This window comes from Eurosta solidaginis, chromosome 5 (assembly GCF_040869045.1).
Source record: "Eurosta solidaginis isolate ZX-2024a chromosome 5, ASM4086904v1, whole genome shotgun sequence".
In the NCBI taxonomy this organism is placed as follows: Eukaryota; Metazoa; Arthropoda; class Insecta; order Diptera; family Tephritidae; genus Eurosta; species Eurosta solidaginis.
In genome coordinates, this window is record NC_090323.1 from 210,893,408 (window position 1) to 210,920,312 (window position 26,905).

The 26,905-nt window shown below is 37.9% G+C and overlaps 1 protein-coding gene across 3 annotated transcripts in view; it reads left to right on the forward strand.

The window, feature by feature from the left end:
* The window catches only part of Idh (isocitrate dehydrogenase [NADP] cytoplasmic), a 39,513-nt gene extending 13,221 nt beyond the window's left edge, over nucleotides 1-26,292 (forward strand). For 2 of the 3 annotated variants that reach the window (XM_067787992.1, XM_067787991.1), the window contains exon 2: nucleotides 24,837-26,292. In XM_067787992.1, the coding sequence (XP_067644093.1) occupies nucleotides 24,837-26,069 (1,233 nt within the window). In that variant the 3' untranslated portion in view covers nucleotides 26,070-26,292. Of the gene's footprint in view, nucleotides 1-7,337; nucleotides 7,632-24,836 lie in introns of those variants that run through there. The other variant, XM_067787990.1, reaches the window with a different exon arrangement.
* Nucleotides 26,293-26,905: the final 613 nt, after the last annotated feature.

Genomic DNA, 26,905 nt, shown 5'->3' on the forward strand with positions numbered 1-26,905 from the left:
AAAATTTTGCTCCTCATCACAGTTTAAGCGGCCGAAGTGGTAGGGTTAAACTCACGTCAACTTTAACTGGAGTTTATACTTGCACTGAACGGCTGGTCTATAATGCCAAATCGTAATGCGCCAGCAGTTGAAATGTTAAATCAGATTTAAAAAGAAGTAGCATTAAACTGGGCTTTCAACAATGTCTCGAAACGAGCAATCATGAACTGGCTCAAATCGATTGAAGCACATACGGCCTAAATAAATTGGATTGGCTACATGTTAAACTGCAGAACGATGTCGTCGGAATGCGGTTTTAAGTGAGGCTACAAAATCTGTAAACAGAGCGCCGTGTATTATTTATTTATTTATTTATTTGAATTAAAGTCGACACAGACACAAAGCGGTCGACTACTAAGATAATATTAACATAAATTAATGTTACAATTAAAAATAATTAAATACATATGTATATATTAAATTCAACCATACATATGAAAGAAAGTACAAGATATCAGGCCAGACGTGAGAGTATTGAATTATACAACGCGGTAAACGAACATTCAAAGCTGATGCAGTTATACAAGTTGCTGTAGTGCGAACACCAGTTACGCATTGGATTATTTTTGGCAAAATTTTGCCGGAAAAGTGGTAAATTAAAAGGCACAAAGTGCCTGGACGTTCTACCAGCCACAGCAAAATTTAGTGGGCTAACAAGATCAGAGGAGTCAATCTTATGAATGAACATTACCCCTAGTACAGTTCTTCGATTTTCTAAAGTTGGCAGATTAATAAGGAGAAGCCTATTTCTATATGGTGGCAAATGCACACTTGAATCCCAGTTAAGACCACGTAGTGCAAATATAATGAATTGCTTCTGTACCGACTCAATACGCTTTATAGAGTTTTGATACGCTGGGCACCAGACACACGAACAATACTCTAAGATTGGTCGTACCAACGATGTGTAGAGCGTCTTAGTCAGACGGATCGATACGGTATTATAACCAACGCTGTATACGCTGGTCATCAACCAGTTGATTAGACCGTTCGACAGAGGGCCAGTCAAACTCACGGCGTATGCAAATGACGTTTCGTCATAAGCAGCAGGCGTCTACCAAAAATTAGCTCTCAGATAGACCAGGCTATTCGGGAAGTATATGCCTGGGCATCTGAAGTCGGGTTAACCGCCAACGCGGAAAAAATAAGGTTTAGTATTTTTACAAGGAAATATAATGTTCAAAATTGGACTACGCCTGAGCTTGAAGGGGTAACCCTAAAAGAAAAATAAAGCACAAAATATATTGGAATTTATTTATTTATTTATTTATTTATAAGACTCGTTGGTTGAGCGTAAGACTAATGTGGGAACTCCATATGAAAGAGATAGCGGAGGCATGCAAGTTTCTAGGATGCACGTGGGGTCTATCGCCCAAACTCTCTCATTGGGTATTTACGACAATTGCCAAGCCTCTGTTTTACTATGGGGTCCTTCTTCGTTGGACAGCCACACCAAAAAGCTAGAGAGGGCTTCCAAAAACAGCATTGGATGCCATTCAGCACATCCCGCATGCAGACCTAATGGCCAAAATTATAGCCGTTTGATTGCAAGTCTTATGGTATAGCGCCATCTAATCTAGAGCGAAGGGAATAAAGGGCCCATTACTGATACTTAGCATAGACTTGACTTGACTTGAGAACTGTCACTTACAGTTCTGTTAAATGAACATTGCATGTTACTGATTACTCAAAACTTAGCAACACTTAACTTGACTTAAGCGCCAAATACACGACACGAACATTTCCGCGAACATTCCGCAATCTTGTTCGCAGCTTTGGCCATACAACATACGAACTTTTGGCCGAACATTAGTTCTCTTTCAGACAGCGATGAATACGGACAAGAATTGTGCTGCAGCAATATTGCTCGCTGTGGCAATTAAGCGTAAACAAATTTATACATTTCAATAAATTCACTCAGAAATTTTTTATTGTCCATTTTACTTTTCCGCGCACGTCTGTTCCGTTCAGAAATTACTACGATTATGAGCTATTTCGCCATACACGCACGAACAGTTCGCGCAAATGTTCGCCAAAAATTAAAATATTTTGATTTTTGGCGAACATTTGCGCGAACTGGCAAACACCACCATACACGACAGAAAAGGTCGCAGAAACATGACATAACGGGAACGTTCGCGGAAATGTTCGTGTCGTGTATTTGGCGCTTTAGAAGTCTGTTGAATTTTGATTTTCTATGTAAGTTCTAAGTGACGTTTACATTTTGAGATGTGTTGTTTCCATTTCATTTTGTCATACAAATAGACATTTATTGATTATTATGCCAGATTGTATGTGATAAGTGGAGTATAATTATGGCTAAGTTGCCAAGTTTAACCCAAGTCATGTCAAGTCTATGCTAAGTATCAGTAATGGGCCCTTAAATGGTTGCGTGCCTAAGCCTCGAATGGCTACGTTCATTGTACTAATAGCCGTGTTTTTTTACACGCGTATACGTTTCGTTTGCGCGTGAAAAAAACGCCTATCCTCGCTTACATAATGCTTAGGAGCCCATCTAGCAGCAGTGGTTAAATAACTACTAACATAACAGCACAGGGTGAACCGAAAAGCGGAGACACAACCGTCTGATGGCCATAGGGTATAACATATAGCTGAATCAGTTGCGATGAATTGTGGACACACATAGAATACATAGAATTAGTGTAGAGGGTGAAACAAAGACACATATTTCAGTTACTTACTTACTTAATTGGCGCTTAACCGTCTAAACGGTTATGGCCGTCCAACAAGGCGCGCCAGTCGCTCCTTCGCTCCGCCAACCGGCGCCAATTGGTCACACCAAGGGAGTTTAAATCGTTTTCCACCTGGTCTTTCCAACGGAGTGGGGGCCGCCCTCTACCTCTGCTTCCATAGGCGGGTTCCGATAGAAACACTTTCTTGGCCGGAGCATCATCTTTCATTCGCATAACATGGCCTAGCCAGCGCAGCCGCTGCGTTTTAATTCGCTGGACTATGTTGATGTCTGCGTATAGCTCGTACAGCTCATCATTAAATCTTCTTCGGTACTCGCCATCGCCAACGCGTAGAGGTCCATAAATCTTTCGAAGAACTTTTCTCTCGAACACTCCCAAAGCCGCTTCATCTGCTGTTGTCATGGTCCATGCTTTTGCCCCATATAGCAGGACGGGTACGATAAGTGACTTGTAGAGTATGATTTTCGTTGGCCGAGAGAGGACTTTACTTTTCAATTGCCTACCTAGTCCAAAGTAGCATTTATTGGCAAGATTGATTCTTCGCTGGATTTCAGTGCTGATGTTGTTGCTAGTGTTGTATTTCAGTTACATCTGAGTATAATGGGTATTGAAATTTAGTAGGACAAAATTTATGCCCAGCAATTTCGTTTGTCGCTTAGCAGTCCATATAAAATTTAAGCGTAAACGGATATACGCGTGTTAAAAAACACGGCTAATACCATAAAACGATGATATTCGTGATTTATTGCTGCTCTGTCGCGCTGAAAATAATGACCCTCATAAGAACATGTGTAAAAATAATTTCACAGATGTCGCTTTGTACCCGCCGTCGTGAATGTAGTCAGGCCTATTGACAGTAATTCAATTTGACAATATGCACGCACAGCACAAAGCATGACGGAACGATACAAGGTGGCAGCATGGTGACATACCTACAAACATAAATAAAAATTCAATGTATTTTGTTTTTGTAAATTCGATGGACAAATGTCAAAATCGTACTGCGCCGAAAGTTGATGTATCAAATCAAATAAAAAAAAAGGGTATGATCAGCTCTCCCATGCTGCCACCTTGTATCGATCCGCCATGGCACAAAGAAAAACATCCAATCAGCGAATGAGACAACCTTGGTATTCAGCCATGCTCTCAACAAAATACCATGGCAAAGAGAAGACGTCATATGAAATCGAATCGGAGTCAGCAGGGCGGGAACGGTAAACCACACTTCACGTTGCATATAAGCTAAATGACATTGTTTTTTCCAAAGTTGATTGTGATAAAGTTATATTGTGGTGTGTTGTGTTTTTTTTATTTCATCATGAAACTAAGCATGAATTTTTTAAACAATTCTCTTAATGTAGTCACAATATATGTGCACATAGAATCTATTTGATAAGAGCCCACAGACAAAGACACTGTACCATAATGAAAAAGTGCTCAATTGTATAGTAAAAGCGGAGTCATTGGTGCCGTTTGTCGTATCGGTGTAGTCGTCTCCCTAACGTAAACAGCTGTTTATCGTTACGACGATAAACCAAAAACCAATTGGTTGGCTACGATACGGTTACGACCTTAGCGGCACCAATAATCGATTGCATTGATTCCCATAAGGTTGGTCGAATCAGCTGTTATAAGGTTACCGATAAAGCACCAATGTCTGCAGCTTAAAGCGGGAGTCATTGGTGCCGTATGTCGTATCGCTGTAGTCGTATCCCTACCGTAATCAGCTGTTTATCGTTACGACGGTAAACCAAAGCCCAATTGGTGGGCTACGATACGGTTACGACCTTAGCGGCACCAATAATCGATTGCATTGATTCTCATAAGGTTGGTCGAATCAGCTGTTAAAAGGTTACCGATAAAGCACCAATGTCTCCAGCTTTAAGCTGTAACCGTATCGTAGCCAACCAATTGGGTTTTGGTTCACCGTCGTAACGATAAACAGCTGATTACGTTAGGGATACGGATACAGCGATACGACATACGGCACCAATGACTCCCGCTTAACTCTTGCTTATTTATTTCTCAATAAAAATATATACATATGTATGTATATCCATACATAAAAATTGGTTATACGTACTTATGTGAAGATGTAGTATGGTTGCCCTTTACTGCACGTCATTTTCATGTTTCAATTTTGGGATCGAACTAATAACTCAGATTAAGTGTGGCATGGCCAAACCTACAATATGTGCTTGTATATATGGGACATCTTATCAGTAGACTTATAATCTATAGTATGTATATTAGACCGTTTTTATTTTATTCATCCAGCGGGGTGTGATGGTAGCGTGCTCCGCCTACCACACCGATGATCCTGGTTTTTTTTTTGCAACTAAGTAATTTTGCTTCTAGGAACTGTTGTTGTTGTTATAGCAGTGCTCCACTCTATTCAATAGGAGCGATCCCACACAAATTGTCATCAATATTCTCAAACGAGAGTCCGGCGAAACTTGCTATTTCAACAGGGTTGGACCAGGGAGGTAAAGAAAGGGGTTATAGGCGTTGGTTCCATATTGCAAAGACGGTTGGTGTCGTGTGGGGACACGTAACAAGCCGGGCATGCATTGGGTATGTCGTGGTTGATTTTAAATAAGTCAGAGTTTAACCTGTAACAGTAGCCAGACCGAAGTTTAACAAGATTTGCGCGCGTCTTCCTGTGGAGGTTGCTTTCCTCAACTGCGAGTTCCGGGTATTTGTCTTTAAGAACGGGGTTCACCGTTATAAGGGCCTTTTCATGCTCATTTTCTTCAAACGGCTGTATCCTTATGTGACGCATTTCTTCTAAGTGCTTACGGAGATAACATCTTATGTTCAGGGAGGCGGGCCTCTTTTGGGTTTTCAGCAGAAACTGTTTGTTCAGCATTTCATTTCTCCTTTATGGGGAGTATTCTCGCCTCACAGTGTAGATGATGTTCTGGAGACATAAGAGGACATCCCATGGCAGTTTTGGGCGCGGTGTTTGGACAGGTCTGCAGTTTCCTTAGTTTTTTAGGCTTGGCGACCATATTGGAAACGCTAAGCATACAAGCGGCCGGCCATTTGCTTTATAAGTGGTTATGAGCGTTTCTTGATCTCTACCCCAAGTGCTGCCGGCAAGTGACTTCAGGATCTTTTTACGGCTCTTGACTTTAGGTACAATTGCGACTGTATGCTCGTCAAAATGTAGTATTTTTCCCTTTAGGACAGTCGGTACCCTAATTCCATCGACGTATGTAGATGTCCAATATCGTCGACACTTGCTTTGTGTATGTTGTAAATAAGGTCGCCGAGGATTTGGTCGGTGACAGTATCAGATTTCGCTTCACATGTAAGCTTAAGTTAAGAACTAGCATACTTTGCAAATATCAAATATCAAGCAATGGTAAAGCGTTGTCAACAAAAGAAGAATTTTCAATATGGAAAAAAAGGAAATTTTTCAAGTTCTCAACTACGCCTCAAATAGATATTCAATGTAGGCTACCAATTGAGGAAACATGTTGAATATTGACTCTACAATTAAAAACGAGAATAATTAGAGAGTGAAGTTCGATATCAAATTGAGAACTATAAATTCCTCAGAGGTTGAAGGATGATGTTGGACTTCAGGAAATTATATAGAATAAAGCCTCCATTACTGATACTTAGCATAGACTTGACTTGACTTGGCGTAAACTTGGCAACTTAGCCACGATTATACTCCACTTGGCGCATACAATCTGGCATCATAATCAGCGTTGAAATTTATTTTTAAATAAAAGTCAATTTGTATGACAAAATGTCAAAATGAAATGGAAACAAACAAATGGCATCTCAAAATGTAAACGTCACTTAGAACTTACATAGAAAATCAAAATTCAACAGACTTCTAAGTCAAGTTAAGTGTTGCTAAGTTTTGAGTAATCAGTAACATGCAATGTTCATTTAACAGAACTGTAAGTGACAGTTCTCAAGCCAAGTCAAGTCTATGCTGAGTATCAGTAATGGGCCCTTAAGAGGTGTAGTCACGTAAAATAATAAATCTACATTAAGGCGCTTCTCGACATAGACAACAGCTATCATCCGGTGGCAAAATCCTGAGCCAGATAAATAATTTTGCATGTAAATGCAACAACAACGATTTGAGCCAGATAAATCCAGATAGAAGTTTGGTTCAATTTGTGAGCCAGATAATTTGTTAATTACTTCTTTTTAGGTTGGCAACGCGGCCTTTAATAGACCTACTTTTTCAAAAATAGATGTCGCTGCTTAGCCTTTCGCCGTATGAGTTAAATGAAAAACAGCGGCGACATCTGCCTATCACATTTCCCGTGTGCGAAAATTTCACGACATCTGCTTCTCAAGTCTCTCAATGATCCAGAGCATTCCCGTGAGAATTGAGCGTGAGCCGGAGCTGTAAAACTCACTGAAAGACGGCTAACATCTACGGCCCGCCTAACGAAACTTTTTAGCCTTTTCGGAACAAAAAAATATTGTTTTTTTTTTTTAACCGGTCTAACTAACTACATACAAATTGAGCAATATGATTAAATTTAATCTGAAACGCCTAAAGCACAATCCAGCCATTGCGTTATAATTTTATAAATACTAAAAATTTGAAACAACTTTATTAACTAAAGACGGGTAAACGATGCTTTTTAAGGTCCGCATTAAAAGTAATACTTCGTACAAAGTGAGAAAAGCATTCGTCAATATTCAGAGATATTAATATTTTTTTCAGTAATAAAGTGTTAATTGTGTAAGATAAAAAAAAACTCCGTTAGAATTAAGTGTTAAGAATAAGTCTAAAGTTCAAACAAACTCTACACAATCACAATGCATTCATTACGTTATGCCCGTGCGTATAGTCCTACATTTTTGAGAGCTTTTACTGCGACCATCATGAACAACGCTGGGGTAAGGCAAGTTTTTATAAAACAAAAAATAAAAATAAACTAAAATTATCAAAACCAGATCTAAATATTTAATCATGTCTAGTATATATGAACGTGACAAAATTATTGTCGTACATACATACATATAAATACGCGAGTCGTTGGTGATACTGCAAAACGTCCCAAGTCACTTTTATTTGAAGGACTTAAATAGTAGGACTCTTAAAAATATTCGAATTGTTCGAATGTTCGGATATTAGATTTTTGTACGCATATTAATCGAATTTTACTATGGCGGCCGCCGTGGTATGATGGTAGCCACACCGAGACAAAGCAACATCAAAATTTTAGAAACAAGTTTTTCAATTAGAAGAAAATTTTTCTAAGCAGGGTCGTCCCTCGGCAGTGTTTGGCAAGCAGTCCGAGTATATTTCTGCCATGAAAAGGTCTCAGTGAAAACTCATCTGCCTTGCAGATGCCGTTCGGAGTCGGCATAAAACAAGTACGTCCCACCAATTTGTGGAAAAATAACTCCATATCCATAAAAAAAAAATTAAAATGGTTTATAAAGCTTTTTAAAATAACATTTCCATACAAATTTCATATAAAAAGAATTGTATAAACATTTTTTTTTATGAATAAGGAAGTTAAATTGTGGATCTATAATGTGTTGAACGATAAATAAATATATATAAATAAATGAGTATTCATACAAACACAATATACATTTAAAGAGCAATCAGAAGCTGCTGCATACAGTGCTGGCCATCTTTGCACAACCACTCATATGTCATGATGTTATTATTGTTATTTCTTATTATAAATAAAATTCTTATGTAAAAAGAAATAAGGAAAGCTAAGTTCGGGTGTAACCGAACATTACTTACTCAGCTGAGAGATTTGGAGACAAAATAAGGGGAAATCACCATGTAGGAAAATGACCCCAGGGTAACCCTGGACTGTGTTTGTATGACATGGGTATCAAATGGAAGGTATTAAAGATTATTTTAGAAGTGAGTGGGCCTATAGGTGGACGCCTTTTCGAGATATCGCCATAAAGGTGGAGCAGGGGTGACTCTATAATGTGTTTGTACGATATGGGTATCAAATTAGAGGTATTAATGAGGGTTTTAAAAGGGAGTGGCCCTTAGTTGTATATGTGAAGGCGTTTTCGAGATATCGACCAAAATGTGGACCAGGGTGACCCAGACCATCATCTGTCGGGTACCGCTAATTTATTTATATATGTATGGTATTCCTGCCATGATTACAAGGGCTTTTGATTTCGTCCTGCAGAACTTTTTCACACTCTTCTACTTAATATATCAGGTGTCACACCCATTTTACAGAGTTTTTTCCAAAGTTATATTTTGGGTCAAAAAGCCAATCCAATCACCATGTTTCATTTCTTTTTTCGTATTTGGTATAGAATTATGGCATTTTTTATACTCAGTTGAGCAGAGCTCACAGAGTATATTAAGTTTGATTGGAAAACGGTTGGTTGTACATATATAAAGTAATCGAGATAGATATAGACTTCCATATATCAAAATAATCAGGATCGAAAAAAAATTTGATTGAGCCATGTCCGTCCGTCCGTCCGTCCGTTAACACGATAACTTGAGTAAATTTTGAGGTATCTTGATGAAATTTGGTATGTAGGTTCCTGAGCACTCATCTCAGATCGCTATTTAAAATGAACGATATCGGACTATAACCACGCCCACTTTTCGATATCGAAAATTTCGAAAAACCGAAAAAGTCCGATAATTCATTACAAAAGACAGATAAAGCGACGAAAATTGGTAGATGAGTTGAACTTATGACGCAGAATAGAAAATTAGTAAAATTTTGGACAATGGGCGTGGCACCGCCTACTTTTAAAAGAAGGTAATTTAAAACTTTTGCAAGCTGTAATTTGGCAGTCGTTGAAGATATCATGATGAAATTTGGCAGGAACATTACTCCTATTACTATATGTACGCTTAATAAAAATTAGCAAAATCGGAGAAGGACCACGCCCACTTTTAAAAAAAAAAATTTTTTAAAGTAAAATTTTAACAAAAAATTTAATATCTTTACAGTATATAAGTAAATTATGTCAACATTCAACTCCAGTAATGATGTGGTGCAACAAAATACAAAAATAAAAGAAAATTTTAAAATGGGCGTGGCTCCGCCCTTTTTCATTTAATTTGTCTAGGATACTTTTAACGCCATAAGTCGAACAAAAATTAACCAATCCTTTTGAAATTTGGTAGGGGCATAGATTTTATGACGTTAACTGTTTTCTGTGAAAATGGGCGGAATCGGTTGATGCCACGCCCAGTTTTTATACACAGTCGTCCGTCTGTCCTTCCGCATGGCCGTTAACACGATAACTTGAGCAAAAATCGACATATCTGTAATGAGCTTAGTTCACGTGCTTACTTGAACTCACTTTATCTTGGTATGAAAAATGAACGAAATCCGACTATGACCACGCCCATTTTTTCGATATCGAAAATTACGAAAAATGAAAAATATACCATAATTCTATACCAAATACGAAAAAAGGGATGAAACATGGTAAGGTAATTGGATTGTTTTATTGACGCGAAATATAACTTTAGAAAAAACTTTATAAAATGGTTGTGACACCTACCATATTAAGTAGAAGAAAATGAAAAAGTTCTGCAGGGCGAAATAAAAAACCCTTAAAATCTTGGCAGGTATTACATATATAAATAAATTAGCGGTATCCAACAGATAATGTTCTGGGTCACCCTGGTCCACATTTTGGTCGATATCTGGAAAACGCCTTCACATATACAACTACCACCACTCCCATTTAAAACTCTCATTAATACCTTTAATTTGATACCCATATCGTACAAACTCATTCTAGAGTCACTCCTGGTCCACCTTTATCTCGAAAAGGCGTCCACATATAGAACTAAGACCCACGCTCTCTTAAAATTCTCATTAACACCTTTCTTTTGATACCCATATTGTACAAACAAATTCTAGGGTCACCCCTGATCCACCTTTATGGCGATATCTCGAAACGGCGTTCACCTATGGAACTAAGGAATACTCCCTTTTAAAATAATAATTAACACCTTTCTTTTGATACCCATATTGTACAAACAAATTCTAGGGTCACCCCTGGTCCACCTTTATGGCGATATCTCGAAAATGCGACCACCTATACAACAACCACCACTCCCTTTTAAAACCCTCATTAATACCTTTAATTTGATACCCATATCGTACAAACACATTCTAGAGTCACCCCTGGTCCACTTTTATGGCGATATTTCGAAACGGCATCCACCTATAGAACTAAGGCCCACTCCCTTTTAAAATACTCATTAACACCATTCGTTTGATGCCCATATTGTACAACCAAATTCTAGGGTCACTCCTGGTCCACCTTTATGGCGATATCTCGAAACGGCGTCCACCTATGGAACAAAGGATTACTCCCTTTTAAAATACTCATTAACACCTTTCATTTGATACCCATATCGTACAAACGCATTCTAGAGTCACCCCTGGTCCACCTTTATGGCGATATCTCGAAAAGGCGACCACCTATACAACAACCACCACTCCCTTTTAAAACCCTCATTGTTACCTTTAATTTGATACCCATATCGTACAACCACATTCTAGAGTCACCCCTGGTCCACTTTTATGGCGATATTTCGAAACGGCATCCACCTATAGAACTAAGGCCCACTCCCTTTTAAAATACTCATTAACACCATTCGTTTGATGCCCATATTGTACAACCAAATTCTAGGGTCACTCCTGGTCCACCTTTATGGCGATATCTCGAAACGGCGTCCACCTATGGAACTAAGGATTACTCCCTTTTAAAATACTCATTAACACCTTTCATTTGATACCCATATCGTACAAACGCATTCTAGAGTCACCCCTGGTCCACCTCTATGGCGATATCTCGAAAAGGCGACCACCTATACAACAACCACCACTCCCTTTTAAAACCCTCATTAATACATTTAATTTGATACCCATATCGTACAAACACATTCTAGAGTCACCCCTGGTCCACTTTTATGGCGATATTTCGAAACGGCATCCACCTATAGAACTAAGGCCCACTCCCTTTTAAAATACTCATTAACACCACTCGTTTGATGCCCATATTGTACAAACAAATTCTAGGGTCACCCCTGATCCACCTTTATGGCGATATCTCGAAACGGCGTCCACCTATAGAACTAAGGCCCACTCCCTTTTAAAATACTCATTAACACCTTTCGTTTGATGCCCATATTGTACAAACAAATTCTAGGGTCACCTCTGGTCCACCTTTATGGCGATATCTCGAAACGACGTCCACCTATGGAACTAAGGATTACTCCCTTTTAAAATACTCATTAACACCTTTCATTTGATACCCATATCGTACAAACGCATTCTAGAGTCAACCCTGATCCACCTTTATGGCTATATCCCTAAATGGCGTCCACCTATAGAACTATGGCCCACTTCCTCATAAAATGCTCTTTAATGCCTTTCATTTGATACACATGTCATACAAACACATTCCAGGGTTTCCCTCGGTTCATTTTCTTACATGGTTATTTTCCCTTATGTTGTCACCATAGCTCTCAACTGAGTATGTAATGTTCGGTTACACTCGAACTTAATCTTCCTTACTTGTTTTTTCGTTATCGTAAAAGTGGGCGTGGTCATAGTCGGTAAAGATATATCGATTTTTGCGCAAGTTATCGTGTTAACGGCCGAGCGGATTGACAGACGGTCGACTGCCCTGCATGCATGCATGGAGTACTCGCTATGGACCAACCGAGTGCTCCAAAATTAACCACAATTCATACAAAAAATATGGTCCAATTAATATTGCGATGTCCTAAGATGGGACCATATACTCCAGCTCCGCATTACATCAGAGTAATCCATGGAGTACCCACAGTCCAATAAACATCGTGTAGTGATTACAATCATTAAAAACGAGCAATGATCGGCTTACAATATGTTCGTGAAGAAATATGAGTTGGTCCATTGCTGCATTACAGTGGAGTACAATGGTAAGTACTCCAGTGGACCACATGATCCAACGATTTTTGCAGGGTGTGTACAACAACTGGACGTGGCTTCAATCGATTTCGCTCATTTTCACAGAAAACAGTTGTCGTCATAGAATCTATGCCCTTACCAAGTTTCACAAGGATCGGTAAATTTTTGTTCGACTTATGGCATTAATAGTATTCTAGACAAATTAAATGAAAAAGGGCGGAGCTACGCCCATTTTGAAATTTTCTTTTATTTTTGTATTTTGTTGAACCATATCATTACTGGAGTTGAATATTGATTACTTTTATACTGTAAAGATATTAAATTTTTTGTTAAAATTTGACTTTTAAATTTTTTTTAATTGTGCGTGTTCGTCATCCGATTTTGGTAATTTTTATTTAGCACACATATAGGAAATGGAGTAACGTTCCTGCCAAATTTCATCATGATATCTTCAACGACTGCCAAATTACAGCTTGCAAAACTTTTAAATTACCTTTTTTTAAAAGTGGGCGGTGCCACGCCCATTATCCAAAATTTTACTAATTTTCTATTCTGCGTCGTAAGGTCAACCCACCTACCAAGTTTCATCGCTTCATCTATCTTTGGTAATGAATTATCACACTTTTTCGGTTTTTCGAAAATTTCGATATCGAAAAAGTGGGCATGGTTATATACCGATTTCGTTCATTTTAAATAGCGATCTGAATTGAGTGCCCAGGAAACTACATGCCGAGTTTCATTAAGATACCTCAAAATTTACTTCCTTACTATCGTGTTTACGGACGGACGGACGAACGGACATGGCTAAATGAATTTCGCTCAGATCATTTTGATATATAGAAGTATATATATATCTCGGTTAGTGTATGACGTTACGGATTACAGTTATGCAAACAAAATTAATATACTCTCTCTGCTCAGCTGAGTATAAAAAGAATGGCTCAAAATCTAGTAAACAAAAACCATATCTGTGGAGTTTTGACAAAACAACTTATCTCAAGATGGGAATTATTTTAGATATTAATTGCATGTAATTTTGTACATTGGTATGCATATTTTGGTCTTACTGGTTTATTTCTATGAAGTTTAGTTAGAAAGTTACAGCATCCGAAAAATCAACTTAACTCATTTTTTTCCAAACTGCGTCGTTGAAAACGACTTTTCTGAGTTAAGTCGCAAAATTCAAAAATTTTAAATAATTGTAATCATTGTAGTTTTTCTATAAGAACTTATTTCGATTTAAGGCGGCCATGAAAATAGAAATCGTATTTCACAAAGCAACCTTTTTCCAAATAAATTGTTATGTCAAATTACAATTAATTTTTTTGGCAACTTATATTGAAATAGTATGTTTTGTTAAATTAGTATCGGGGTAATTTTGAAAAAACAAGACGTCTTATTTTGATATACGTGCTTTTGTAAAAGTGAAAAGAGTGTTCAATATATTTTGTATCTACAAATAAGTGTTTTTGCCATGTTGTATTGAAAAAATTTCAAAAATAAGTGATTTCGGTTACAATAAAACCATTAGTGCTAGAGCCACTACCTAATGAGACAATGACATCTTTTGATACTGGTGTTATTGATATATTAAATTCAGATAACGTGCAAAAACAAAATACGAAAAACAGTGAAAGTGATACAGAAAGTCCAGAATCGAGTGATAATGAAGATATTTTTTATGAGACAGATTTTCTTTACTCGGATTATATACCATCTACTCTGGCGGTCACCGTGGTGTGATGGTAGCATGCTCCGCCTACCACACCGTATGCCCTGGGTTCACACCCCGTGCAAAGCAACATCAAACTTTTAGAAATAAGGGGTCACCCCTCGGCAGTGTTTGGCAAGCGCTCCGGGTGTATTTCTGCCATGAAATGCTCTCAGTGAAAAATCATCTGCCTTGCAGATGCCGTTCGGAGTCGGCATAAAACATGTAGGTCCCGTCCGGCCAATTTGTAGGGAAAATCAAGAGGAGCACGACGCAAATTGGAAGAGAAGCTCTGCCTTAGATCTCTTCGGAGGTTATCGCGCCTTACATTTATTATTTTTTTTTTTACTCTGTCGAATTTGAGTTCTACTTCGGAGAATATCGAAGACAGATCAGTAGTCGCAAGTTATAGTACCAAGAATGAAGAAAATGAAAAAGCTTAATAAGCAAAACAAAAATTTGGGTAAAGAGTACTATACTAATAAAAATAAAAAAATGCCAGCTAAAAAACTTGAAAGGTTAAAAAAACGCTGCAGGAACTGTCACTTAAAACTAAACTTTGACCAGCAGAAAACCCTTTTTAAAAATTATTGGAGTTTGGGGGACTACTCTAAACGCCGACAATTTGTATCAAGTTGAATTGAAGTTGAGGCGAAAAATTCTGAAACTTTTCGAAAATCAGCAAATCCTCCAGATCGCAAATATAACTATTTGTATCACTTTGAGATCAGTTCCGCAAGACATCGGGTATGTAAAATATGTTTCTTAACAATATTTGGGGAAACCGAACAAATGATCAAACAGTAAACAAATACAAAGTTCAGCTGGATTGTGGTGGACTTATTAAGGGAGATCGCGGCGGAAAACACGTTCCATCACACAAACTCTCAATCGAAAAGAATAATGAAGTTTTGGAGCACATAAGCAGCATACCAAAATATCAAAGTCATTATAACCGTAGACACCAACATGTTGTACTTCCAAAGTGATCTCAATATTTCGAAGTTATACAATCTGTATGCGGATAAATTTGATGATCCAGTTTCAAAATCGAAATATTGTGAAATTTTTCGTTCTTTGAATATCAAATTCAAACAGCCGCAGCTTGATTTGTGCAACACTTGCGAGAAGTTTATGGTGCAAATACAAAATTCTTTGGACGCCGAAGAAAAATCTAGTCTTAAGTCACTACAAAAGAGAGCATCAGGACCAAGCAGACTTTGCCTATAGCTGTAAAAAGCCGATAAACAACTTTCTGTAGCCGGCAAAACTGTCATGATGTTTTCAATGGATTTACAACAATGTTTGCCGACTCCATATATAAGTGCATCAATGTTTTTTTACAAGCGTCCATTATGGACATATAATTTCACAATGCATGAGGGATCTACAAATAAAGCCCATTGTTTCATTTGGAATGAGACAACCGCAAAGAGGGAATCAAATGGTATAGGGTCGTGTATTTTTAAATGCCTTTCAACGGTACCTACGATGGTCAAACACATTATTTTATATAGTGACTCATACCCTGGGCAAAATCGCAATGCCCATATCTGTGCAATGTTCCAAATGGTTTTAAAACGCACAACTATTGACAACAAATTTCTTGTATTTGGTCACACCCATATGGAATGTGACACAGTACATGCCCAAATCGAAAAAAAGAAAATTCTTCAGGATCTATCCAACATCCACATGATTGGGCAAACCTTATAGCAGCTGCGAACAAAAAAGTGTTAGCGAAACGTCGGGAAAAATAATGGAATGTTTCATTTGCACTAATCAGCGGTTAGATCGGATTTGCCTATGAAAAAGGAAAAATACATATACAAAAAGTATATCGTTCACGTACTAAAACAAAATGACTTCCTTAATTTTTCCGGCTTGTTAAAAAATAACTTTAATTGGAAAACTACAAATAGCTCAAAGTCTGAGTGAAATATCATTTTAGGTCTGCTGGCGTTTCGAGAAGGCCCTATCTCAGTTATCTATTATACTATATCTGTATATCTTTGAAGAACTGTATAAGAATTTTCTTAGCGCCCTATGGCAGTATTTTTTTTAATAACAACTTATTTGTTTCAGCATAAGCTCAAAACATTACTAAAATATGGGATTTATCCTAAAATTCTGAGATAGAGCGTTATTAAACCTTTTTCTTAGATTTATCGTTTTCGTACTTGCAGCCAAGATAGATTGGTAATACATTCAGACTTCGATAATATCTGTAAAACTATGCGAAGTCGTTTTACTTTTACAAATATGTTAAGCATTATCATATTATCATAAGTTATAGTAGAAATTTTTTTCCCCGAGTTCACAAGTTGTCAAAAATGGAATATGCAGCACACTGCAAAAATTTCTTTTTGAAATAGTCATAAAGAGAAGTTTTCAAACCCGGAGGCAGCATTTTAAACTTTTGATGATATGTATAAGTATATACTTCATTTATTCACTTTTAAATTATGTTTTCCCACAGGCGAGAAATTCGAATGGAAAAAGATACGCTGGCTGCGGTATAAGAGTCTACACCGGGCGTATTGCATTATAAAAATTCCCTTGACTGTAATGAAAGTTTCAAGGAGTTAAATATTAATTAAAGACGACGAAAAATTTTGTATTTTTCGTTAAATAATTGCTACGCAGGATCCCTGGCTATTTCTTCCAGCAAGAAGAAAGGCTTACCTTTTATAAATACAGAGTTCCACTGTTACTACAAAAATTTAAAAGTTGAAGGCGAGTGCGTAGTGGAAGTACACTCAGTTATTGATGAAATCGAAGAAAATGAATAACGAGATTTTAATAATAATAATAAAATTTTGTAATTTCTACCTTCGATGGTTAATAAAACAGCAGAAACGTCCGGATTAATTATCTTAATACTTTATTCTTCAGCTGTCAATCCAATAATGAACCGGAAGTCCACCATCTTCTCTTTTCTTCCTTTACAGTGATGTATTTTTGTTTATTCTATTAATTAGTTGACATGGTTGCATTTATGATCTTACAACTCGGCCAGCCTGAAACTGTATCGACCTCGATACATTATCTTAATTTCTATTTTTACTGTCATACATTTCTTAATCTGATACAATTCGCTATTTTTGTTCAGAGTTACAGCTCGCACTGTATTGACCTTGATACATAATAAATTAATTTCTATCTCCGCTATCGTACATTTCTTAATGTAATACCTAATCTAAATCTAATACCTAATCTAATACAATTCGCTATTTGTCTTCAGAGTTACCGCTCGGCCAATCTGACACTGTAATCGACCTCGATACAGTATAACTTAATTTCTAACAAATATTAGTCTGGTTCTACTGTAAAATATTTTCTTTGAAAACGGCTCACTAATACCTTCAACTCATCAAGTGTTTTGGCCGGTAACAGTAGATGTGCATTGCCTATGCCGTCTACTATGAAATCGATGATTTCTGTTTCGCATATGTTTGCCCGTTTTCCTATTGCCTGCATCAATAGAACGTAACAATGTAATGACTTGCTCTTTTTGTCCCGCTTGCGTCTTGCCAACATCTTATAAACTTTGTTCCTCTGTATCGGCACGTCAAATTCCGTCGTAAGGGCCTTTTTTAACTCGGCATAGCTTAACGCTTTGGTGGTGGTAAGGAAAACTTTGGCTGTTCCCACCAGGCAGCGACGAAAAGTCAGCAATTTAAATCGTTCGTCTACTCTTGACGACTCCATTACTTCTTCGAAATCTTGAAGAAAATGTTCCACCGTCACTGATATATCATCACCACTGAACTTGGGCATAGCATGCTCTATATCGGCAAAATCGAGTCTACGTTGCTGTTGTACCCCAGTACTAGCTGTTAGCTCGTCGATTTCTTTCATTAATTTTAACGTCATCCACACTTATGGCCGTGGCTCTTGCGTCAATTGGGGCAGAGTTTGATGGGGCGGCAGCAAAAACATCGTGAACAGCAGGTGTTGAATTGAATTCAACCAAAACGTCGGTCAGTCATTTCGTCCGGAATGTTCTCCAACATATTTGAGTTCGGAGTGGTATTTATCGTATTTGCAGAGCTATTATCTCGCACGCCAACTATATTTTGTAGTAATCTGCGTAATTGTATAATGTTGGCAGTAGGAGGGAAATCTACATTATTTTCAGTTAAAGCCTTACAATGTTCCATCGAGCATCCATTTTACAAAATAGTTGTTTATAATAGTGCGCGAGGTTCGTTAACACACCTGCGATGTAATTTCTACCTTCGATGGTTAATAAAACAGCAGAAACGTCCGGATTAATTATCTTAATACTTTATTCTTCAGCCGTCAATCCAATAATGAACCGGAAGTCCACCATCTCCTCTTTTCTTCCTTTACAGTGATGTATTTTTGCTTATTCTATTAATTAGTTAACATGGTTGCATTTATGATCTTACAATTTAATATTTTAATTAAATGCATATGTAATATGTGTTTTTTACGTTTCACCTTATTTCACACTTGTTTGCTTGGCTAAGTCTTACAAAACAACCTATTTTAAAATAGGTGGACATGCTTATCTATTTTATGTAGAAAATAGTTTTGACAAAACAACTTAATTGAAATAAGTATAAGTTTTACTTAAAAAAAATTTTGACATAGCAACATATCGTTAACTTAATGTGAAAATGTGCTAAGTCACTTTTTTTGAAAAATTTTATTTTAATGCAGTTTTAAAATTGATTTTAAAATACATCGATCACAAAAAAAAATATTAAAATTTTTCATTTTTACGTGTTGTGGGCAATGATGTGTAAATGTGCTAAGTCATTAGCTGTTAAAAAAATGTGCTAAGTCAACCTGTAAATGATATCAATCTGAATTACTAGTCATTTCTTTGTGCGCGCATTTTATTTATTTATTCAATTCACACTGAATGACACGCTTTGTTGTTGTTGTTGTATTAACGATAAAGAAACTCCCCGAAGGCTTTGGGGAGTGTTACCGATGTTGATGACCCTTTTCCGGATATAGATCCCGTACGTTCCGGTAACAAAGCACTACTAGCTCCACCATCTCGGGAACGATTTATATGGCCAAATTAAACCTTCAGGCCATCCCTCCCTCCCCACCCCCTAATTCCATGAGGAGCTTGGGGTCGCCAGAGCCTTGGATGTCAATGAAACAGGATTCGCCACGGTTAGATGAGTTGAAAACTGCGTTGGAGAAGCTATATATTGTGCTGACAACCCCTTGAAATTGGATTTACCCAATTGAGACATGCCTTTGTTGTATCATAAATGCTTTGCGCTGACTATAATCTACGTCAATTCTTACATGTCGATAACTACATGCTTTCTTACAGACTAGTTAAAAATAGAAAACAAATCAAGCTTAAACTTATATAAGCTGTTATTAAAATTAATAACACTATTGAATCGATTTGCTAGATATATAGTCCTAGTTATAGGTTCATTCATAGTATAATTCGTTTTATGAGTTATTTCGATAAAGAATCTATTATGCCGAATATCACGCAGTGAAATATATGGAATGAACAAAGTAGATAAATAAGAGCAATTCGTGCTAAAGTTTATTACATTATAGGCAAGCATTACATCATGCAAAGCCTGAAGACCAAGCAATTTGTGACTGCTGGTATATGATTGGAGGCCGTCTGGCCAGTGAATACGTAAAGCAATTTTGTAAAAATTTTTGGAACTTTCTCAATTTTATAGGAGCTAGATTCATAGCACCGTGGCGGCCACCGTGGTGTGATGATAGCGTGCTCCGCCTACCACACCGTATGCCCTGGGTTCACACCCCGGGAAAAGCAACATCAAAAAATTGTAGAAATATGGTTTTTCAATTAGAATAAAATTTTTCTAAGCGGGGTCGCCCCTCGGCAGTGTTTGGCAAGCGCTCCGAGTGTATTTCTGCCATGAAAAGCTCTCAGTGAAAACTCAGATGCCGTTCGGAGTCGCCATAAAACATGCAGGTCCCGTCCGGCCAATTTGTAGGGAAAATCAAGAGGAGCACGACGCAAATTGGAAGAGAAGCTCGGCCTTGGATCTCTTCGGAGATTATCGCGCCCTACATTTATTTATTTTAGATTCATAGAAAGGATTCCATATTATTGAGCATTATTCAATACCACTTCTGATCAAGGATATATAAAGTGCCTTCAACGTCATAGGGTCCTTAAAGTCACTGGTGTTATGTCTACTGAACCCAACCATTGCAACAAATTTTGAAACAACGAAATTAATGTGACTAGAAAAAGAGAGTTTGGAGCCAAAAATTGCACCCCAGTCTTTACTCTCTTGACAACGATTAAGAGATTTAGCATTTAGTTTGTAGATAAAGTATGTGGCAGTTGTTTTTATGGAATAAGACACAACACAGCATTTGTTTGAATTTAAAAATAAGTTATTGTCTGCGCACCATCCGGCAAAAGAGTCCAGATCAGAACCGTTAGAAATAGTTTGACAAATAAATAGTATTTTTTGTGAAATATATAGTTTTAGTGTTATATTTCAACCATTAAAGGGGAGGAGTGATGGGGCAACATATTGAGTAAAAAGTGCTAAGTCAGGAGGAAAAATTTGTTTTGAGTGTGGAAATTGTGCTAAGTCATAAAATAGCTGCTGGGTTAGCATACATGATTTTTAAACGATTTTATTTAGCTTGAGTTGACAGGCAGGCCGCATGCACGGCCGCACGGCCGTTGTGAACGAATCTTGTAATTGAAATTTAAGTAACTTCCCGATAAGCTACAAGCTTGAAAGTTGGAATATAGTTCAGAACCCGATGACAATGCAATAATAAGAAAAAATCGCCGCTAGGTGGCGTAAGGATCGAGATGTTCGCAAAATTCGCATTTGTGGTCCGATTTGGCTCATATTTGGAACACATAATACATTCAAGAACACAAATCGACCTGTGAAAAAATCGCCGCTAGGTGGCGCATGGATCGATACTCGCATTTGTGGTCCGATTTGGCTCATATTTGGAACACATAATACGTGCAAGAATAGAAATCGACCTGTGAAAAAAAATCGCCGCTAGGTGGCGCATGGATTGAGATATTCACATAAATCGTATTTGTGGTCCGATTTGGCTCATATTTGGAACACATAATACATGCAAGAATAGAAAGCGACCTATGATGCCCGATTTGGCTCATATTTGGAACAAATATTGCATACAGTCCAATAAAAGTGACATCAAAATATTTTGGAATTGGAGCAGGGACAAGCATACGTGGCGCAGAGTCGAGGAAAGTCTTTGGAAGGACTATCTATTGAGGACTTAGGTTGTCACAAATTGTCAGGAAAGAGTCCTTGTAATAATGAGTCACTAAATGAACTAAATAGGATGAGAAATAATAGGCAATTAAATAAAGACTAAAAACTTGAAAATAAAATAATTAAAAAAAAAAATTTTAAGTTAAACGGTTTTATTGAAAACAATACTTACATGAAATAATAATAATACGAAAAGGTAGAAAATAATTAGGTAGGTCCTAGGTACAAGTCATCACATTCCTTATCAATCTAGGGCGTTGATCAGACAATTAAATAAAAGCGTTGGACGCGTCATATTTCTATTGATAGTCATAAGTAAAACCAACTGAACCTTAATCAGGTTATGCTACGCCCCACATTTTTAGAAATTTCACGCGCCCAACGCTTTTATTTAATTGTCTGATCAACGCCCTAGATTGATAAGGAGTGTGATGACTTGTACCTAGGACCTACCTAATTATTTTCTAGGTTTTCGTATTATTATTATTTCATGTAAGTATTGTTTTCAATAAAACCATTTAACTTAAAATTTTTTTTTAAATTATTTTATTATTTATCTTTTTCAAAGCTTTTACACTCAAAAGTATTGCAACTAAGGTATCCCCATTCACAGTTTTGAAAAAAAAGGTTATTTCAAAAATTATTCAGTTTTTTCGTCTCCTGTAAAATTCGTAAAAAGTGACTTAGCACATTTTCACATTAAGCTAACGATATATAATTTTAAAGGCATTTTAAAGAAAAGTACTGCATTAAAAATTAAGAAATACATTTTAAAATACGGGACTAATTTCCTTTTATTATGTCCGCTGTATACTTTGCCTTAAATATCTTTCAGTTTTATTCAAATCACATATTTAGCTCTCCTGAAAAGTTGTCAGATTTGAAATAAGTTGTTTTGTCAAAATTCCACAGATATGATTCTTAGAAAATGCGGGCAGCATGAACACTTCAATCCTACGCTCGAAAAGGCCAAATGTCGCATTTTAAAATGATCTGGAATCGTAATTTAGCCGTAGTTTCTATATTCGCTGAACTTGCTTGTATTTTTCAGTGGATATGAGATATGCTGTGCCCCAACGCCAAGATTTCAGTTCGAAGTCTAGAATCTTAGTGCTTTAATAGCCCCAATTATCTGAGTAAATATTAAATTCCATAACAGTTAAAGCGTACTCCATTTCCGGTTGACACCGAGCTAATGTCAGAATATACCCCCACCTCTCGTCCAGCATGAAATGGGCGCACCAGGGCGCGCCTAATGTGATTTCTTCACGCGCATCTTGCAAAATAGCAAAATTGCGAAGCCCGGAACGGGTCAGAATGCTGGAGTTTCCGTGAAAAACAAGTTCATCTCGTGTTATAAAATTTTAAGTTGATACCACGGAGAGCAGAAAAGACTTCCTAGCTTGCTCCGTTCCTGCTCATTTGGGATAAGCTCTTCTCAAGCATCATGCGGGCTATGGTTGACATCTTAATATGAAGCAATTGTTTGACTCGAGTGTGAAGTTGAATTGTAACCGGTTCTCATAACGAAATGTGGATAAAGTGTTAGATAGGCCTTGAACCCCATCAAAGTGATAGTGTGTCTGCTCGATTGGTAAACGAGCCTTGGGCGCTGGTGAAACCTTCTATTGAGCCGTGTGTATTTGTGCATCGTGAGTTAGCCCGACGTCGACATGTACATACTCATGTAAAAACAATCATTATTGCCGCCCGATGTGTGGCCATTTTGTACATCGGATCAATCCGAATTTGTCTACATTGCGCTTAGAACCTGGTTATGTGTTATATGAAAGCCTCCGCTTATAAAAGCCAGGGATTCAAGGTGTTGATAAGCGCAATACAAAGCTTTATAGCTTCAGAGCTTCCGCAACTCAATTGTCACCCTCATCTACGCGAGGAGAATCTTATTACAAATACGAATGTATCATACACATATTTAGCAGACAAGGCTGTGGCGATCCGAAGTTCTCCATGGAACTAGGGGTGGGGGCGGGATGGCCTACCGGGTGGCTGATGAAAGCCGCTACCAAAAAAAAATTAAATAACTTTTTTTCTATTTAATGAATCTGGTTAATTTTTTTTTTTTTTTTTTTGCAGATTGAGTTTTACATTTAACAAAAATGGATAACTGGGACACTGAAACAAGAATTTGGATTGTCCGCCGCTATCACGCACTGGAGTCCGTAGTTTCGGTTCAAAGAGAGTATAGGCGCACGTTTGGCGGCAATCCTCCGAGCAGATGGACCATAATGAGACTTGTAAACAATTTTGCCGAGCATGGGGCAGTCAACAGAAGACCTTACCGTCGAAACCCTTCAGTTCGAACGGAGGAAACAATCGCTGCTGTAGCTGCTGCCATACAAAACAATCCACATGTTTCGACAAGAAGTTTATCTGCTCAAATGGGTGTAAGCAGACAGTCATTACAGTCAATTATGCACAAAGATTTGGACTTATTCCCATATAAAATTCAAATGGCCAACAAAGAAAGTTTAATGTGGTCATATTAATCATTACCGAGATGGTGAGGCTAGTACCGTAATTGCGCTTTGTTACCGGAACGTACCGTATATATATCCGGAAAAGGACCGTGAACGTCGATAACACTCCCCAACACCTTCGGATAATGTCCTTATAGTTAATAAAACAACAACAGGTCCAATCGCTGCCTCCTTCCATTCTCTTGACCGTGGACGTCGTGTTTAATGGTGTCCACCAGATCAGAACTCCATAGATGATTATCCGCTTGACCTTCATATAATACAGCCAATATACGACCCTTGGTAAGAACCTCCAGGGATTGCCAAGTGCTCCTCTACAGCAAAGCTAGCGTAATTTTATAGCCCTTTCTCGCACATTAACTTTCCATGACAGCTCGCATGTATATAAACCTTTCAGACAGCACCTCCTCTAATTCAGGGTGGTCTAAATTTAAAGATCTTGTACTTCCTCATGAATTAACCCATCTTCGTTTTACTAGAGTTGAGAGCTAACCCGAATGATTCAGACAAACTGGTTATGGCACTCACGGCACCCCTCTAAACAGAAATTTCACCCTGGCGAAGATTTCCATGTCATTAGTATAGGCCACCACTTAAAAGCCCTACATTTTAAAATAATATCCTAGTAATTTTAATAAACTTATTTAATGCGAAAACCTATGCCCTCGAACTAAAATTTTTTCCTTTCTACCTTTCAGATGGCAAATAAAATCCGCGCTGGTCCAGTTGTCGATGTTCTCGGCGATGAAATGACGCGCATCATTTGGTCTTCGATTAAGGACAAATTGATTTTGCCATTCCTCGACATCGAATTGCACACCTACGATTTGGGTATGGAGAATCGTGACAAAACTGACGACCAGGTTACAATCGATTGTGCTGAAGCGATTAAAAAATACAATGTCGGCATTAAATGTGCCACCATCACACCCGATGAGAAGCGTGTCGAAGAGTTCAATTTGAAGAAAATGTGGAAATCACCCAATGGTACCATACGTAACATTCTTGGTGGTACTGTGTTCCGTGAAGCGATTGTATGCAAGAATATTCCACGTTTGGTAACGGGTTGGGAGAAACCCATCGTCATTGGACGTCATGCACATGGTGATCAATATAAGGCTACAGATTTCGTAACACCTGGTGCAGGCACCTTAACGCTAAGCTTCGAACCTGCCGATGGTGGTAAAGCCATTTCACATGAAGTTTATCAATACAAGGGACCTGGCGTTGCTTTGGCCATGTTCAATACAGATGAATCCATTGTTGATTTTGCACATGCCTCTATGAAGTATGCGCTCTCACGCAAATTACCACTCTATTTGAGCACAAAGAATACCATACTTAAGAAGTATGATGGCCGGTTTAAAGATATCTTCCAAGAAATCTATGACAAAGAGTATAAGAAGCTGTATGAAGCTGAAGGTATTTGGTATGAACATCGTCTAATCGATGATATGGTTGCGTATTGTATGAAATCAGAAGGTGGTTTTGTGTGGGCCTGTAAGAATTATGATGGTGATGTACAATCCGATTCGGTTGCTCAAGGTTTTGGTTCGTTGGGTCTTATGACATCGGTGCTTATTTGTCCAGATGGCAAGACAGTGGAATCGGAAGCTGCTCACGGCACCGTAACACGTCACTATCGCATGTATCAGCAAGGCAAAGAGACCTCAACCAATCCGATCGCATCGATCTTCGCTTGGACACGTGGCCTATTACATCGTGCCGAATTGGATAATAATGAAAGTTTGAAGAAATTTGCCGAAACACTAGAAAAGGTTTGCGTTGATACCATCGAGTCAGGTAGCATGACCAAAGATTTAGCCATTTGCATTAAAGGTATGAATAATGTTAAACGTAGTGATTACTTGGAGACATTCGAGTTTATGGATAAATTAGCTGAAAATCTACAAAAGGCACTTGCGAACTGACTGACTGAAGGGAGCTTGCAGCTTAGTGCAAATCAAACCAGTAAACGTTCTCATCTATGAGATGCTAGTGATGGTATAGGCTGAGATTGAATATTAAAAACATTAATGTCAGTTTTGCCAGTGTATTTTTGTGTAATCCATTGTTTATAACAATAAAATATTAATGCCTTTACGAGATCAATAAATGCTTTTATATTTGCTAAAAAAATGTATTATAAAACAATTTTTTTTGTTTTTGTCTCGTTTATTCCGTAAGCAGACGGGCATCTGTGAGATCATGAAATGATCTTAGGAATGTTTGATGTAAGTTTGGCCGGGACAGTTAAAGGTCCCTTGCGTTAGGTCAATGGCGTATGTGTTGTGATGGGCTGTACAATATCGGGAATATGAAAACAAAGTCCTGAAGGCATTCCTATCGACAGCCGACTTTGGCAGCAGATTAGGGGAGGAATTCATATTGCGATTGGAATAGCCTGCACAGATTAACTTTAAGTCTCATGGCGTGTGCACCTGTCATATATCTGGTACACTTCGTTGTTAAACTACCAAAACCACCGGGTTGGTTAGGAACTTATGATGCACCGAATTTCCAAAGCTCTTATCCCCAAATCGAAGGTGAAATTGTTCACAAATGGATGAAACCTGGACGGGAGGACTAAAAGATATGTCTGTAGCACCTTCCAGTCGGAGGTCGCCGCTAGTAAAAATCCGGTAAACGGCATGTCGTTCGCCGCCTTTACTGTTGAATGTTTGCTTAGACGGGTACCTAGCATGCGCGGTAAACTCTGTCACCGTGAGGTCTGGGGCTTTCAGGGATTGGTTAGTCATACTCGTAC